Source organism: Chrysoperla carnea, chromosome 4 (genome assembly GCF_905475395.1).
Source record: "Chrysoperla carnea chromosome 4, inChrCarn1.1, whole genome shotgun sequence".
Taxonomy (NCBI): domain Eukaryota; kingdom Metazoa; phylum Arthropoda; class Insecta; order Neuroptera; family Chrysopidae; genus Chrysoperla; species Chrysoperla carnea.
This window is the reverse complement of record NC_058340.1, coordinates 58275541-58295143: the sequence shown is the minus strand read 5'-3', so window position 1 is coordinate 58295143 and position 19603 is coordinate 58275541. Positions and strand designations below refer to the sequence as shown.

General features: G+C 28.3%; 1 protein-coding gene across 3 annotated transcripts in view; it reads right to left on the bottom strand.

Annotated features, from left to right (window-relative positions):
• LOC123298257 (zinc finger SWIM domain-containing protein 4-like) overlaps window positions 1-19018 on the bottom strand; it is a 210858-nt gene extending 191840 nt beyond the window's left edge. For 2 of the 3 annotated variants that reach the window (XM_044880212.1, XM_044880214.1), the window contains exon 1: window positions 18411-19007. In XM_044880212.1, coding sequence (XP_044736147.1) covers window positions 18411-18810 — 400 coding nt within the window. In that variant the 5' untranslated portion in view covers window positions 18811-19007. Of the gene's footprint in view, window positions 1-18410 lie in introns of all 3 variants that reach the window. The other variant, XM_044880213.1, reaches the window with a different exon arrangement.
• Window positions 19019-19603: the final 585 nt, after the last annotated feature.

The window sequence follows — 19603 nt, the reverse complement described above, 5'->3', positions numbered from 1 at the left end:
TCCCTTAGAGACTTCTCCAAACTGAATCGTTTTTGAGGATCATCGCCTATTTTGCAGTTGTTCCGGGTACGGAGACCTAATTTTGCACTTGAACATATCCAAGAACACTCTTCAATAAATTATCTATCAAACGAAAAAAAAAAGAAATCGGTTCATCCGTGTAGGCGCTACGATGAATTTTTATTCCATGTATATGAAATATACCAAGGTATACTATAAGTTTAGTCCCAAGTTTGAAATCTTAAAAATATTGATGCTAGGAACAAAATTTTGGTATAGGTGTTCATAAATCACCTAATTAGTCCATTTCCGGTTGTCTGCCTGTCTGTCTGTCTGTTGCCTGTCCGTCTGTCATCACGATAACTCAAAAAAGAAAAGAGATATCCAGCTGAAATAATAGCGTGCTGAGGACGTAAAAAGTGAGATCAAGTTCGTAAATGAGCAACATAGGTCAATTGGGTCTTGGATCGTAGGACCCATCTTGTCAACCGTTAGAGATAGAACAAAAGTTTAAATGTAAAAAATCTTCCTTTATAAAAATTAAACAATTTTTGTTTCAAAAATTTTTTCGTAAACATCACTGTTTACCCGTGAGAGCGCAAATTGTATAGTATGTTTTATATGAGTATGTCAGTTAATTATGTGTGACATGTATGTATGTATGTATAATGTGACAGAGTAATCAACACTGTCTATACATGGTATTTCATAAATTAACTCAGCCAGTTGTTTGTTTTCACATGTTTTGTTTAATATATATTTTTTAATTTAAAATTTAGAATCACTGGTTTAATAGACTGACTGTGTTTGTGAAAATACAAAAAATATATAATTTTATATTTATTATTCATTGAAATATTGTGAATGAAATAATACGTATATTAATAATAATGTTTAATGAATTATTTTAATACAAAGTGTATAAAGAAGTAAAACCAAATATCACATTCCACTAAAACCAAAAGTAATACAAAATACGATGTAGCCGCTTCGCTCTTAAAACTTTCAAAATTTATTTAAATGTACTCGGAAACAAAAAATACAGCCTCACTTATGATAGGCGTTATAACCTACTTCAGTCTTAAATTATTGTGTCATGGCAACTTTAGATTCAGGGTTGAAATTATTTGTACAACTTTGATGATGAATTTTGTTATAACTTCATGAATATAGACGAAAAATAAGAATAAAAATTTTCGATATCTGCCTTGGTTTTCGACATATGGAAAGCTAAATGATTAAACAAAACTTTCAATTTTCGATATTTTGAAAATTACTCCAGATATCGAAAAATTCTATTCTTACTTTTCGTCTTAATTTGCCAATTTTTAACATAATTCATTATCAAAATTAAAAAAATATATTTTTTTTAATTTGTTTCCCCACTTACGTGTTTATAAATCCTTAATTTGTCGGGAACAACGGTTTTTTTTGTTTTCAACATTTTTTTTTAAATTTTAACTTTAAAAAGATTTGTTTTTAATTCCACCGACAAGTTTTGGAGAAATCTATGAAAACACATCATCCATCGACCGTTTTTTTTTATTAAAATAATCAACCCCCCTAAAATTGACTTAGTGCTCGTACATCCTTAGGAACATTTTTTTTAAATAATTTTTTGAATTTTATTTACACTACAAAATTTTTCAACTTATCGATTAAAATGGTCCACTCTTTTTATATAGTGATAATTATAATAAAATATATACTTTATATGTATGTATAGGAAATTATTTTATCGATCGTAAACTTGATGCGCTCATGATTTTGTTTAGAGTGATCGTAGCGTGTTTTATTGTGAATATGATGATAATATATTTAGTTTGGTTTCTTTCAATATTTTTAATTCAATTCAATTCGATACAAACATGTATAATATACAATAACCAACAACACATTCATTCTTCGTTCTTTCAATAATTTTATGAATAAGGAAAGGTGTAGTACCTAGAATCCAAATTTACATTTGATTGCTTTTTTATCCCATGCAATAAAATGTCACTATAGAGATCAGGCATGGGCGAGTTATTTTAGTCACCATTGTTATAACTTTATTGTGTACCATGAACTTTATTGAGTGTCTGTTTATCCAAGTCCGCATTGTTCATAGAGGAGGAAGCGAGACGGGTATACGACTCTTCTACCTATCTCAGTTTCTCTAATAGTAATGAGATAGGTAGAAAAAAAATGTTGTCACTCTGTCTTACTCGTATTTTTGGTTGTCACTGGTTAGGATGTCACTGTCTTTCTCGTATTTTAGTTACAAAAATCCGAGAGACTTCTGTGAGTCCCGTTTGCCCATGCCTGCTATAGAGCAATGTTGGGCAAGCTTTGACTTTGGTTTACTCTTTATGGCTTTTAACAAGAAATTTATGTTCCGAAGTGTTAAAAATAGTTTAAATACAGAGTGTCTACCTGTTTAGAATTTAAACAGAAAATAGTTTACTGTTTTAAAGAAACTCATCACTGAATTTCTTCGACGATTACTTTGAATTGAAAAAGTAAAAAGTAATTTTTTCTTTGTCAGTGATTTTAATAATGGAAAATACCATTGCTTTTCAGTCTATAAAAAGAACTTAATTTATATTACATTATTATATTTATTAGATAAGTTTTAATTTTTTTTTAAATAATTTAGTAGGATACTCTGTATTTACACTGATTGAGTCTCATCTCAGAGTATACCTCTCTTGCTTAATCTCTTTGGAGGATACGAAACTAGAGTGCTTACTGAGTATAAAGAGCAACCGGTGCTCACAAGTGATATAGAGTTCGTCTCTGGTTAATAAGGATAAAGTTTTTTTTATATATTAGTAGTATTTGACAAATTTAATTTAAAATTGAAGTGGTCAAACTATTCCTATCGAACATTTTAAATTTGTGGGAGGACACTTTATACATATGATGACAAAAGTGAATAGCTGAATGTTAATATTTTCGAAAGCAGAGATTTTTATAAAGAATTTTACTTTTTTCGTAAACCTTAAAATGAAAAAGTTTTCCATATGGAGTCAACTTAAGTAGACATACTGTATGTACTAATCTAGGAAAAAATTTGCTCAAAAATTTGGAATTTTGGTGTATATGAGCCGGCTTATTTATAAAATAAGACTGGAAAGCTTTTGTGACAGGGTAGGGTTTTTTCTATTATTTTTAATTCCTTTGAACAAAATATATGTATATACATATTTTGTATATTTTTATTACGCTGAACTGAACGAGCGAGCTTCTCTGTGCTACGCTGATGGTGTTATTTGTATAATATGGTTGAAATAATAATGATGAATAAAACGGCGGCTATAAAAACATAAAAATAAAGATTACATGATGTCACCACACTCATCGTTCTGTTCGTGGTTGGTACACAAAATATAAATTCCAATAAGCACTTCAATTCAAATCATCACTCAGTACTCCGGTATCTGGTAACAGTAGATTGTATAGTACGACATGTGCGTAACTTAATGTATTTTTATGTTTTTCCCCAACCACAAGTATATATCAAACGAATTTATTTTGAAACAAAATTTGTCATATTAATCAAAGTGGTAAAAATCGTCACGTAAGCATGTGAAATATGCTTTATGTGTGTGCTTTATCTAGGACACCACTATATGTTCACCTATTTAACAATAACCAAATCCATTACTATTCTGTTAACTGTCCAACGAATTACAATTTAAAAATGTTAATTATTTAATAAAACTAATTAGTTTATATCTTTATTTAGGTGAGCAATCAAAAACAGATCATATGTATAATACAGATTTAGAAAAGTAAGTTAACAAAATTGTATATAAGGATTTATTTAACGTTTACATTTGTTTTTGTACAGGTTTCGTATGGCATATTGTTCCTAGCGGGATTTCCCACTGTTTTTTACCCCCATTTCACCCTCATCGTTGTGAATGATAAATATCGTTGGGAAGATATTTGGAAAAACAGAATAAATAGCAGGGGTAAAAAAATTGAGCAAGTGTTCCAATACTTTTTTTCCTAAGGTAGAAATTTTGTCAAATGCAAGAAAAAATCCGACTTAGACCCAGAAAATTGACCCTCAATAAGTGTAACCAGGATCAGTTTTCTACTAGATAACGATGAAATTCTACCTCGATGATCTATTAAATCGTTAGCTCGAGCCGGGACTGAACGACTGCACAACACAAGTAATTACGAAAATGTGGAGATAAAGCTCGCCTGTAATCATCGGGTGTCTCATATTGCCTTTAACTAGGGTACAAAAAACCGATTTTCTGCGAAGTCAAAGAAGGCGAGACATCACCAGTATCATTTCCTCGCCCAACTTTGTGCTACTTCGCGACAGTGTGAAGAAAACTTGTTACCAGGTGCCGGAGTATCTGTCAGTACAGTAAATACTAGCAGTTTTTTTATATTTACAGTCAGTGGTATAAAATGATTTTGAACTTTGAAATGTATGTATTCACAGATATCGTTCTGATTGGTGTAATTGACGTTTTACTAAACAATTTGATTTGATTTTAAAAATAAATATATATTTATATATTTTTTCAATAATTTTCTATCTTTTTCCCTCAACTTCATTCAATTTATTATCAATTTAGCGATTATATTCCTCCTGTGATGTTTTTCTTAAATCATGACGTACAAATGAAAAAAAATACTTATACCTGCAATAAAATTGAGCATATTAGATCAGTAAATATATTCGTAAAAACAAAAACTTATCTGGGCAATTTTGGAACGTTTTTGTAAAAAAAAAGTAGAAAAGGGTATAAAATTAAGCTTGCTATTTCTAGAATTTCGATCCCAGCGCGGGATCACATGAAAATATCTACAAAACTTCTAGAACAGTCTTAAGAATTGGAATTTGGATTTAAACCTTTGTAAGCAGAATTTTTTTTTATTTTGAGCTCGAGAAAGGACAGAACGATTTAAAAAATTCTTACGTATAGACGAAAATTTAGCTTTTTGTAAATGAAATTAAAACTCATAGGGTCAATTTTTTTATCTAAGAGCATATCTGTCTATGTACTTTTTTAATTAACTCAAAAATTTATCCAGTTAAACAAGTGTGAATTAAATCTATTAAGTCCGCAATGTCATTAAGAACCGCCGTTTTATTCGTAACCATACCATGAGCGCAATTTTACACTCATTATAATGGACGTTGCCATTTTTTCGCCTCTTACTAAAGATTGTCGAAACAAATCATTAATAAATTGGAAAAATTATTTTTGTAAATTTTGTAAATATTTAGTGTCTTGTTCTTTTTTATAGGAGAAAAATGAAAGAAAAAATTGAAGTTGAATGTCTGCATAATTGGATTCTGAACTGAAAAGAGTGGCAAAATTACAAGTTTTAATATTTGAAGCAATTCTTTTTCTTACGAAAATTATTCTTTCTCTTACGATTCAAAAGAAATATCTTCAAAGACCACTATCGTGACGTCATACGTACAGATAGCTTTGTGAAAATAATCTTAAGTAAAAAAATTCCAAATACAACCCTGTTCAAAAAACAATTGAGTTCACATATTTTTAGTCCAACCAACTTCAAATAATGCTTACACTCAGTTATTCCATAAAAATCAAATGCAAACTAATTAGTTAATAAATTAATGAAGAACTGTATATGGAAATTAATTATCCATAGCATACCATTCATTAACTACATGAATTTCGAATAAAATGTGTAACAGAACAGCGTTGTTAATCAAAACCAAAAAAAGGTGTATCGAATGAGTTTTAAAACGACTGTATGGTCTTAAAACATTGTAAAACCAACAAACATTGTAAATTTACCATTTATTTGGAAAAAAGGAATAGCAATATAACAAAACAAATATACTCTCATTATCAAGTTATTCGTTGTGTGCGTAGTCATGGTAGGGACAATAAAATCGATGCCAACGCTACCAATGAAAAATTTTTGCGATAAAAGAAGCTGTTATGACTAATTTGCAATTCTTTACATGTTAATGTTATAGAAAATGTCAAATTAAAATTATTGAAAAACACGAATTAATTAAACTTAATGCATTAAAAATTGTGAAAATAAGAAATCAAATTACATAAATATTATTTTTCAAATATAAATTATCATAATTATTTGTTTAAATTTGTGGGGCAATAATATTATATTTTCAATGTAAGTCATAAATGCAATGTCGGGTTACAGAGGGCGTCGGATTAGCCAGGAGCCGGATTACCGGGGTTCCACTGTACTTCTAAATATATCAACTCACGGTTTTAAAATTGTGTTTTAATTTTAATCTGTTTTTAATTTGAAATCAACCTATAAACAAAAGCACATACATCAAACAAATTATTATTCCTTTATCGTGTGACGTTTATAATAATATTTTTATCCTTCTCTAACTTATTATAATTTTTTATAATAATATAATAATTGTTGACGAAAAATATTTGAATAATTACATACACAGTCAATCTAGTGATAATCAAAATGTTATTGACCTTTTTGATTTTGAAAAAAATGATGAAAGTTTAAAAAAAATAAATAATAAATAAATTGAATTATCATTAAAAAAAATTTTGTTTAACAAATTCTTGTAATCAGCACAAATTTTTTGCAGCAGACATTTGGTTAAAAATTTATTTTTTATAACATAATTTTGCATGCATTTTAATTTCGCTCAAAAATAATAATAATAAATATGTATTTGTTTCGTTTCCGAAATCGAAAGTGTAGTTTTCTTATGCTTAAGGTGGTTCGAGCACGAAAGCAATTTTTTATTAAGGGTTGGAATTATTTTCAACTTTGATGATGAATTTTGTTATAACTTCATGAATGTAGACGAAAAATAAGAATACAATTTTTCGATATCTGCCTTGGTTTTCGAAATATCGAAAGCTAAATAATTAAACAAAATTTACAATTTTCAATATTTTGAAAATTACTTCAGACTTCGAAAAACTTTATTCTTACTTTTCGTTTTATATTATCAAGTTATAACATAATTCGCCATCAAAATTGAAAATATATATTTTTTGAAATTTGTGTACCAGTACCGTGCTCATACATTCTTAATTAATCGGATTAACGGGTTTTTTTGTTTTCAATAATTAAGGTTATTACTTTATTTTAAGTTTTTATACCATGCATATATGTAATATGCAAGGTATACTAAGTTTAGTCCCAAGTTTGTAACGCTTAAAAATATTGATGTTACGAACAAAATTTTGGTATAGGTGTTCATAAAATCACCTAATTAGTCCATTTCCGGTTGTCCGTCCGTCCGTCCGTCCGTCTATGAGCACGATAACTTGAAAACGAAAAAAGATATCAAGCTGAAATTTTTACAGCGTACTCAGGACGTAAAAAGTGAGGTCGAGTTCGTAAAATGACCAACATAGGTTAATTGGGTTTTGACCTATGGGTTCGTAGGACCCATCTTGTAAACCGTTAGAAATAGAACAAAAGTTCAAATGTAAAAAATGTTCCTTATAAAAAAATAAACAACTTTTGTTTGAAACATTTTTTCGTAAACCTCACTGTTTACCCGTGAGGGCGAAAATAAGGCGTTAATTGTACAGAAATTAACTCAGTCAATTGTTTGTTTCCACTTGTTTTTTTTAAATTTCCACCGACTAATTTTGGAGACATCTATAAAAATATCATCCATCTACCATTTTCCCACAAGACCAATGTTAAATATGCCTACTTTTGAAGTTATTTGTTTACTTAAATAATCGGGCAACCCCCCTAAAATTTTTGATATGTATTTCATATACACAAGGATTACAAGTGAAATTTACAAAATTTATAAAATCCCGGGCATATTTTTCGTATACGGAACCATAAACAATTTCTATTACAGAGTTTAGGCGCTACGATGCCACTTATAAAACCCCTTTTTTGGTTGGGGGGTTAAAAATATGAATATTACCTAAAACTGTTACATACATATTTGTACATATTTTTTTTTGTTACATAAAGTATTAATCAGCATAGTTTTAAAAATAATATTACAGTTTATATAAACAGTGTTTTTTTAAATTATTCAACATGGTCACGTGTTTCAAAATGAATGCTGCTTATTCATGAGACTGATATACTTTTTTAATACTAAGAACAGCTTATTTTTATGCGACTGTGATATATCCTATTACCATAAATTATTAAACTAATCGCATAAAATTGTCAAATCCATTTTTACCTAAATAATGTCTAAGTAGTTTATCTAAAATACAGAACCATAATCGAAGCGAAAATCGAGTACACGCTTGGTCGTTGCTCTATATACTCTTGCAAATAAATAAAAGTATCAAAAAATCGTTAAATGCATAAAAACAATAAGTGAAAACAAATAATTGACTGAGTTAATAGTTGCCATGTATAGACAGGTTATATACGCAAGTGCTTTTTTTTACGTCATGTAAGTAAAGAAAAATAATCGATCCAATACATAGCCACAGTCGTGTATATAATATCTACTAAATATAACACGACCGAAGAGTTACACACACATAAGTGACATCCCCATATAACACATACTATATAATGTTCTAACCTAAATAGCGCCGTTACGGGTAAACAGTGATGTTAAAGAAAAAAATGTTTCAAACAAAAGTTGTACCATATTTACGAATGTTGTTGCTCATTTACGAACTGAACTTCAATTTTTACCCCTTGAGCACGCTATAAAAATTTCAGTTTATTTTCTCTCCTTATTTTTGAGTTATCAGTTGGGCAGACAGGCAGACATTCAGACGGATAACCGAAAATGGATTTTTTGAATGATTTTTTTGGAACTTATACCAAAATTTTGTTCGTTGCATCAACATTTTTAAGGGTTACAAACCTGGGACTTAACTTAGTATACCTTGATATATTTCATATACATGGTATAATTAGCAAGGGAACAAATTTACAAGTCAAAACAGAAATTTCAATATTTTAAAATTGATCCTTTGAAAAAAAAAAGCTTTTTAAGGCTCGTATACCTAGATGTAAATTAACACCAATTAGTATTTAAAGCTATATAACAATAAAATACACTTTTTATCGTACATATTTTACCGAACGTCGTAGAACCTCTATGTACAATACATATACTTCGAAACTGAAATTAAAGGTATGTATTATTAAGCGATAGTGAAAATTGGCGTTGAAACTCCTGATCCCTGGAGAAAATACGTGGAAAAAAAAGAATCCCCGAAAAAAATCATAGAAAAATTGTTGATGAAGAAAAATTCCACTAATCAAAGACCTCTGAAATAAAAGTATTTATTCACTCCGATTTTATCAAATAAACATAAATGTATTTAATTCGAGTCTATTTAAATTTGGACTCGGGTATCACTTTTTTAATATTTTATAAGTAATTTAGATTTAAAATCAGTTATCTCAACCGCGTAAGATAATTTAGTATCAACCCTGCGGAGAGTTTAGGCAACGTACATGAACTGAGTCACTGTGTATAACCCACCCCCCGAAAAATTTGAAAAAAAAATTGTTTTTTATTTGCGATTATTATGTATGCCTCACTCTCTGCGTATTTTTTATTTTGTAGAATTTTAATAGAGTTATATTTATATATACATAAACTGAAGTTTTTAAATTTTGATCGCCTTTCGAAAAATGATCTGTGAACAAGTTCGTTTTGGGTGAATTTAACGTATATCTATATAATAATAAACTAAAAATTTAAAGAAAGTCACGCAATAAAATCAGGTCTTATCGATTCGTTTGTGGCATCGTAGCTGATAAACAGATGAATCGATTTTGATTGATTTGATTTTTTTGTTTGAGAAGTAGTTTAAATCTTCATTTTATTGGAGTGTATATATATATAGATGTGGAAAAATTAATTTTCCTCAAATAATAAAAATAGGGTAGCATTGCAATCAACATTTTCTCGATGTAAAACTTGAAAGTGCATTATCATGTGTGGTAGGTATGTGTATAAAAATCTATATATATCTACATATATAACAGAAAAAAAATTTAAAAAAAGTACTCGCTCGCCGCTTTTAAAAAACAGAAATGATTTTTATAACACAAAGTAAAAAAAAAAAAATTATATTACAAAAATGTATTCTAGTGAGTGGTTGTGTAGGTAACATTATAGCGATGAGAGCGAACGATTGATTGTGTTGAGGATATTACACTTTAATGAGCATCACCAAAGGCTTGGTCATGTTTTCAAGTGGAATTTCCGGAGTAGCGAGCCATTCAAGCTGATAGAATCTAAATGACTCGATATAAGGCACTCAAGTGGACAAAATTATATACATTTTATTGTTGGTACTATGCACAAAGAGGTAAAATTATTTCAACCTAATATTTTTTACTACTTTTGTTCTAGTATATGTTTTCTAGGAATACTTACATGGTACCTAATATACCTATTATCAAAACATGTTATGCGGCTCAGTATAAAAAGTTCGTATTAGGCCTAGGGTCAGCTTTTATGATCAGTGGCAGATTATCTAAAAGGCAAAAGAAGAATTAAGGTAGAACGATCGCCAAAGCAAGTTTAGACTTGTGGTTGAAATAATTTGTACCTTATTTTCAACTTTGATTATGAATTTTGTTATAAATTCATGAATGTGTAGACGAAAAATAAGAGTACATTTTTTCGATATCTACCTTGATTTTCGAAATATCGAAAACTAAATAATTAAACATAATTTTCAATTTTTGATATTTTGAAAATTACTCCAGATATCGAAAAATTTTATTCTTACTTTTCGTCTTATATTGTCAAATTATAACATAATTCACCATTAATTCTCGCTTTTTGTATGTCCGAGTGGAATTTTGTACCTAATTGATTTTAAACAAACTTTCTGATGGACCAGAGATTTGAAATTTGGACTGTCACTCAGAAGTGGATGACAATGCATCTAGATGTGAAAAAAAGAGAAGAAAAAGGTAAAGAAGGTCAGAAATATTAAGAAAACCATTATTGGGATTCGGATGGAATTTTTTGATTGATTTTAAACTAACTTCCCGATGAGATAGAGACATGCAATTTGGACAATGGCTCAAAAATGAATGATAATACATTCATCATATAGCCCTAAAAAGCAGAAGAAAAATAAAGAATACAAATTTTTTAATATGCACGCATGCGAACCATGTTTTTCCCCATTTTAATAGCTTTAAATTATTTTATACTTTTTAGTCCGCATTAAAAACATGGTACATTACAATAACTTTGGTTCATGTTGCCATAATACTGTGCCTCAAAAAAAAATCACCATCTTTTCTGAAGAACTCAATGAGTTCCCATGTATTACTTTTACACACAAAATCTATTTTAAACAGACAGCTATTTATAAATTAAGTACAAAAATTAAAAATAGCACCTAATTTAAAAATAATAATAATAACAATAATAATCATAAAAAAGTCTTATCAAAAAAAATAGAAGATTACTCATTGAAAATTTTATCACAATATAAAAAAATACTATATAACACTAATTTATTATCAATCACCAAGCTCTACTACTTACATGTACACAATGTCATATCAACGATTTATATTTTATTAAATTTTTAAATATGTCCTTGTATTCATTCCTTTATAAAAAAAAATCTTATGACGTCATTCCATTCATTTATAAAAAATAACAAATCTATATTATTTATTAGCAGTAATTATAATTTTGATAGAAATCAAACTATTTTCAATTTTACCTCGTAGTATTCGCGATCAGAGCCAGTAAACCCTTAAAAAAATTTTACCAACCATTTTATTTATACCATATGAAATATACATAGTATATTAAGTTTAGTCCCAAGTTTGTAACACTTAAAAATATTGATGCTACGAACAAAATTTTGGTATAGATGTTCATACATTCATTAAATTAGTCCATTTTCGGTTGTCCGTCTGTCACCACCATTACTCAAAAACGAAAAGAGATATCAATCTGAAATTTTTACAGCGCACTCAGGACGTAAAAAGTGAGGTCGAGTTCGTAAATGAGCAACATATGTCAATTGGGTCTTGGGTACGTGGGACTCATCTTGTAAACGTTAGAGATAGAACAAAAGTTTAAATGAAAAAAAATGTTCCTTATCAAAAAATAAACAACTTTTGTTTGAAACATTTTTTTTGTAAACATCACTGTTTACTCACAAGGACACACATTAGATACAAATTTTATAGTATGTAATATGGGATTATCAGTTATGTATGTGTGACATGTATAGGTATATGTTTAATGTGATAAAGTAATCAACACTGTCTATACATGGTATTTCAACAATTAACTCGGTCAATTGTTTGTTTTCACTTGTTTTTAGTAACTTTATGTATGATATCAAAAATTTCGGTTTTCGCAGGATGTAACTACAAAAAAGCAGAGATATTTTTTAAATTTTCAGATATCATGATGCAAAAGATAGTATAGTTTAACAGTCCAAAGGCCAAGATTTCATTGAATGGTGTTTAAGATTTCTTAGAAATATAAAAATTTCTCCATCGCGCATGGGGTTTTTTTTTATTACGAACAATCTAGTTTAAAATACTTTCGTGAAAAAAATTGTTACCGCCTAGTTTTATTAATAATGTAACATTTTAAAAAATTCCTAGAATTATTCAAGCAATTTATTCTCAAAAATATCTCAAGTTTTAAATTCTTGGTAACTAAAATAGTAACTAAAATGTATCTTGATTGAATTTTTACATTTTTAAGAACTTCTAACTAACATCCCAGTTGAGTTTTCGACTTCTAAATTTAGAAAAAGAAACCATTGAATTTTATATCCTAAGAATTCTACAATTATAAATCAAAGCCGAATTAAAGGAGGAAATGCAACTTAAAAATATGTCATTATTGCATTTAATCGAAAGAAAACACGCTAATTAGGGAAAAATGCTTTAGCCAAAAGTTGTAAAGGGCAATAGACATTCGTCTGTGTCCATGACTTTGATCTTCAATTATCGATAACCTTTAAGCGTATTTTCTTTCAATTAAATGCAATAATGGCATATTTTAAAGTTGCATTTCCTCCGAAATCAAGCAGTTTTTTTCATGAGGATCAACTTTCTAATTTAAAGTGTAATACTATCTCTTACCGTTTAGGACCCAATAAGGCTATTAAAGAAACCTGAAGAACTAATTCCAATCTATCAGGGACAAACTCTACAACTTTTGTTTAAGTTATTTTTTACTTGATGAATTACAAAACGAGATATTTAGATGTATATGTTAAAATGGCTCACCTTGTACATGTACAGGTTTTATAAGTTCGGTTTATACTTTATTTCGATTAAAAATATTGATTATAGAATCAAAAAATTTTACTTATTTAAAATTTGAGAATATATTCTATTATTAAAAGCTGTTTCGAGTTTATGAACCGGTAAAATCGATCCACGTGTTTGTCAACAAAAATCTGTATTTTAAACCACAAGAAACAGACCCAAAGTTCACACAGAACAATTCCTTGTACTCAATGTCATTTCAACTATTTATATTTATGTTATTGTATTCATTCCTTTATAAAAATCGTATGACGTCATCCCATTCATTTACAAAATAAAAAAAAAGCAAATCTATTTATTAGTAATAATTATAATTTTGATAGAAATAAAAATAATTTTTTTAATATATTTCACATATAAACTAAATAGGTCACTATTGAAAATTTATTAGATCAATTGTTATTTGGCCTTTAAAATAATTTTAAAATCATTTTTTAACCGATTCATTTTTATATTGATAACAAATTTCTTTGTGACGCCACGCAAACATTATGGCGGATATTATCAGGGTATTATATCTGTGAGTTCAAATAGTGTAGGTCATTGATTTCTAAGAGATTTACTTTTCGCTTCACATAATTGAATATCGTGCTGGATAATTTTCGTTTATTTAATAAGCAAGTCGAAGAAAACAGCAAATGAAACAGAATTAGTAGAAAAGGACGTAAAGGCGTGCTTTTTGATTAATGTAGTTATATTTTTAGGTGGCCCGCAGCCGAGAGCTAAAATAACAATCTGAAAATTATAAATCCATTCATATACAGCTTGTTCCAAAATTCCTAAAAGCACTGCCACCTCTGTTTTATATTCACATCAGAAATTTCTGATACTCTTGTCTTTAGTAGCGTCTCCGAACCTTTCTCCTATACGACTTGATCGTTTCTACCAGTGGGGTTCAATTTCCGATCGAAGCCAAACACCGAAAGCTAAAATCCGATCAAAGTATTGCAATCTTCAAAAATCATTGAATTTGGAAAATTTTTTACCATATTGATACAAACGATTAAATAGTTTCATAACATTCTTAAGGAATTATTGTGCCTCGAACATATTGAAAGCAAAATTCGGTCATTGCAATTTTCCCTTGTACCTACTTAGAATGGGCAAGTAAAAAATTTTTAAACTTGGTTTATCGAACAAAAACGGTTCAATTTTGGGGAACAAAGGTATAGAAACGAAAGATCTTATTCCACTTTCCTAAAAAATGGTAGAAGTAACGAAGTCAACCTCTTTTGATTTAAAAAAAAAAAAATAGGTTTTTAGGTTTCTGGCAGTCTCAAATATTTACAAATCAGGACCAATTTTATAAAATTTATGATTTAAGTTAAATTAAAACAAGAATGTATGATTTTTGTTCGTTTTAGTAGATATATTTTGAAAAAATCCACTTTTTTTAATTTTCTTGGAACTATTTCCCCTCTTAGAAAAAGTCCCCGAAAATAAATATATTTACCCATTTTAGTTAAAATTTTAATTTTTACAAAAATTTGCTCTTTATTCAATAATTATACTTCCATTCAATATTTATAAAAGTATTAAATTGAACCAAAATAACAATTTCTGCGCCAAATTAAATAATTCCTTGATTTTTTCGACCATCGAATAATTATTTTCTTAAATTAAGTATTGATATCGTTGACTCAAAAAAATATTTACTTGTTATAAGAACATGAACAGCCATGTAAACACATTTACTTCAACCCAGTAATTTCTTTTACAGAAAACCAATCTTTAAAGAAACGAAAAAAAGGATCAAAATTTTATTCTGCCACTTTTTTGCAAATAGATTTAAGGAAATATGATACCATTTTTAGGACGATCGCTGAAATATTTGAATTAACTACCTCAGACGATCGGTGTTAATATTAAAGGTTAAAGTCATAATAAATGGCTTATGATCATAAAGATTTTTGGTCGGATTTTAAAGTCAATATTTTAAACAATTATATATATATATTTTTTTTAATAAAGTACAGTAATGTTGGTACAACCTTAAAACAAACTTTAGCTTTTAAAGTGCATAGCCATAAAAACCCTTTCTCTACAGTCGAGCTGTAATGTGTACATTCGAAGATTTGGTTCATAAAACTTAATAGGTGGTATAAAATTCGTTAAATGGCTTTATGAATTTTGAATTCTTTTGTTCTGTTTTAAAATTTTAATACTCTTATATATATATATATATATATATATATATATATATATATATATATATATATATATATATATATATATATTGGCTTCATAAAACTTTTTTCTACCTGCCTCTTAATATTCTATCAATAAATATCATCTCTCTGAATTCTCAGTTAAGCAAACATGACTTTTCAAAAATTATTATTAATAACATTATCAAATGTAATAATTTCCTGGTGTAATCAAATTTTGAGCAAAAACCAAATTTATATAAAAAATATGCAATCCAGGTAAAAAAAGTAAAAGTTGCTAGGAAATAAGTTCTTATCATAGTACCTATTAGTAATTAGGTAAATATTTTCTTGGTTCAAGAAAATTTTTAAGCTGTCAAACACTTGATATCGTTGACTCAAGAAATATTTACTTATAAATATTATCGAAGATAATTAATGAGAACTCTAGGATATTTCGAAATAAATTTCGATTTTCGCCCCAATTTTCTAAATTAGTTTTTGTATTTTAAAATACGTATTTCGTCTACTAAGTAGTCATCACCAGTATGAATTAGCTAAGCGTAATTACTCTTATTACGTTGCTAATTTGGTGGCGGACTGCACCAAGTTCTTAAATTTAATTATTCCTTCAATTCTGTCGAAAAAAAAATTTTCCATTGCTTTTTTAATATCAATTAGCTAAAATAGTATCATAAAGGAATTCGAAATTTCGATTTTCATAGGATAAAACTATAAAAAATAGAAATATTGTTTTAAATATAGCAATTTCTCCATCGAAACGATCTAAATTGAAATCTTGTCCTGAAAAAATTGTGACCAAGTAATTTTAATTGCTTAAAAATGTAACATTTTCAAAATTCTTAGAAATTATTCAAGAGATTTTTCCCCAAAAATACCGAAAGTTCCAAATTCTTGGAAACTAAAATCGTTCAAATAGAATTTATCGAAGTATTCAATCGTAGCCATTAAATAGTTGGCTAAGCACTTTCAAAAATTCCATCTAATACCCGATAAATACTTTTACCAAACATTTACGCCTTTTTTATTTAAGTAAAATTTTCTAATCAATTGAGATTTCTCAGAAAAATACCACATTTAGAAAATCTGTTTGAAACAATTGTGTCTTTGAATTTTAATATCCTAAGAATTGTAAAAAAATAGGCCTAAAAATATTTATTTTACAGTTTTAAAGGTATAATAAGTCTAGTGTTTGTATCGACTCGAAATACTGAAAAACCAAAATATTTTACAGGTGTTTATAAAATAAGGTGCATCTAATTTTAACCCACTTCGAGGAAATCTGCGCACCTGTACGTTTATTGGCCCGTAATTACGATATCTTAAAAAAGGATTAGCTTGTTTCAATTTTGATAGTAAAAAGTGGTTTCGAAATTGCGAATGAGTAAAATCCCTTCATAAGTTTGTCCACAAACCAGAAAAGTTCAAAAACATAAAACGTTTCTTTTTCAAAATAATCAACCTTTGTTTGAAATATCTTTAGAAAACTTAACACAGTTCAATATACACAGAATATTTAAGCAATTAATTACAATATGGCAACTTTTTTTGTTGAAATTAAATCCATCTCAATGGTTATTGGGCCTATTTCACCTCAATGGTTATGTTTCGGGAAGATTTTTGTCTGGAAAGATGGTCATCGAAAATCGTATATGATATATATGTATTTTAAACACGTCTCATCGAAAAAAAATCTACTATCATAGAAATTGCTAAACCGAAAATTCACGGCAAAATTTGTATTCCGTAGTTTTTCGTTGCAATTTAAAGGAATTTGACAATTCAAAATGGGAATTTTATAACTAAAATTCTCATGAAATTGCTAATCAGGTGTGCGATTGCAAAAAATAAAAAATTAACTCAAATTTAATTAATTTCCGATCCAATTATATTGATTTCTGATTCAAACAAGGTAATCCAAGGTCATTTCTTTTTCATATCCAAAGAATTTACTGTTGGAATGTCCCGAGTAAAAAAATATCATATGTTCAAATTTTTTCACTAATTTTGAAAACGTAAAACGTTTTTCTTTACAAAACTGCAGAGCACAATTTTTTCGAATAAAATTTTTAGTAATTATTGTGTTTCCGGAGGGGGAATTTTCGTTGAAATAATGAGATAATGATCAATTAAATTTTGAATTTTTATTTTATTGTTCAAATAAAAAAAAACTTTTAACAAAAAGAAAACCGACTTTGCAACATTAGCATGGCTGACATCGATTCCAAAAATAACAATAATTTATTTTTTTTTTTGCATTATTGTTATTTTTTTAATTTGTTTTGGAAAAATTTTGAAGTCGGTTTTCTTTTTGTTAAGTTTTTTTTATTTTGTGATTTTTAGTGAACCTGAAGTGCACTATCTAAATTATCACTAAAAAAAGAATCATCGAAATCGGTTGGCGTGATATTGGGTTATTTATCCTCTTGTGGTGCATACTTAATGCAAATTTAAGACTTTTATGATTTTCTCATGGATGCCGTTATCAGAACTCGACCAAAATGAAATGGGACCACACGGGAAGCAATAGCTTTCAAATAGATAAAGAATTATCAAATTCGGTTCACCCAGTCAAAAGTTCTGAGGTAATAAACATAAAAAAAAAATACAGTCGAATTGATAACCTCCTCCTGTTTTGTTTGAAGTCGGTTAAAAATTTGTAAAATATTTTTTTAATATATTTCTAATTACAACAAAAAAATGTAATTAATTTCAATAACAAATTATTTTATTTAGTCATAGCAAGAATAATTTCTTGAATCGTGTTCGTATAAGGTTGATTATGGAAAGAATTATTATTGTTAACACAAGTAATATTTGGATAAAATTGCAAATTTTTGTACCTATAAACATGTGCTAATTATGTTATTGCATGTTTTAAAATGTAAAAACTTCATGTCCAAAAATAGTAAAAAAAAATTCAGGGATTTCATTTTAATCGAAAATCATTATTTTCAAATCATTTTTTGGGAGGATTTTTTTAAAATTAGGAATCAACAATCACACAACACTTACCAACTTGTAAAACACTGTCTACACATCCCGTTTCAAGTAATTTTAATCCTTTACAAAATGATAAATTTTGCTGGTCGGCAGCAGAAGCCGGACCAGATGATGAACTAGTTGCTGTATTTCCTACACCACCAGCACTTGATGAGGATGTTGTTGTGGAAGAAGAACCACTGTTCGAACTCACTGGAGGCACTCGCGACAACGATGAATACATACAAATGTCACGTTCATTTCTAGGAAACGACCAATATATAATACGTCGTTGCACTGGCTCTGGTATACGATCATAACGTTCTTCAATACGTTGAAATGGTATATTTTCGGCAACGATTTTTGCTGTTATATCTAATAATGTATCCGGACTTTTCATTAAAGTATTTGGTATTGATGAGACATGCATCATTAAACCACCCGTTTCCCCGTTTGTTGGAACAATTAAACCACCAATTGCACTGTGTGGGAATAACGAACATCGTAATCCAAAAGTTTGATAATTATTTATTACACTTGAACTATTATTTAAATTGTTGTTACCTAATCTATTACTATTTACTATGCCACCACTGCAACACTGTAAACGACGCGACACAGTCGCACTCGCGGCCATCGCTCGAGCAGAACTGAGGAGTAATATCACTATTATGGAGGCAGGCTACATACATATGAAGGCGCGCGCATATCCTTCAAAAGTACCTTAGACCTTATATCCATACATTCTCATTTCATTCTTTCTAAAAAATATATTCAATATTTTTTTAATTGCATGAATTTTCTTGTAAATATTTGAGATTATTTATTTTTTTAAGAATTTTGGATAAAAAGATTACTCAGTTTCATTTTCTTCTTGCCTTAAAGTTATAAATACACTTGTATGCATTCAAACGAGCCTTTTTAGACAATTTTCAGATAGATTAGAAATTTTCAAACTTTGACAGTTCATAAATTTTCTATCATAACTATAAATTTCAAGACTAACTGTATATTTATTTGTTAACTAGAATTTATCGACTTAATAATTTTCGCTGTAAGTCCAATACTGATCGATATCATTAATTTTTTGGGATAATTTTTATTATCGTTTGCATGGAAAAATAAAAGTTTATATTTTATACCAACAATATAGAATAAGAAAGTGAATTTTTTAGATTGTTGTTATTTTAAATAAAAGCAGAGATCGGATTCCAATTATTTTCAAA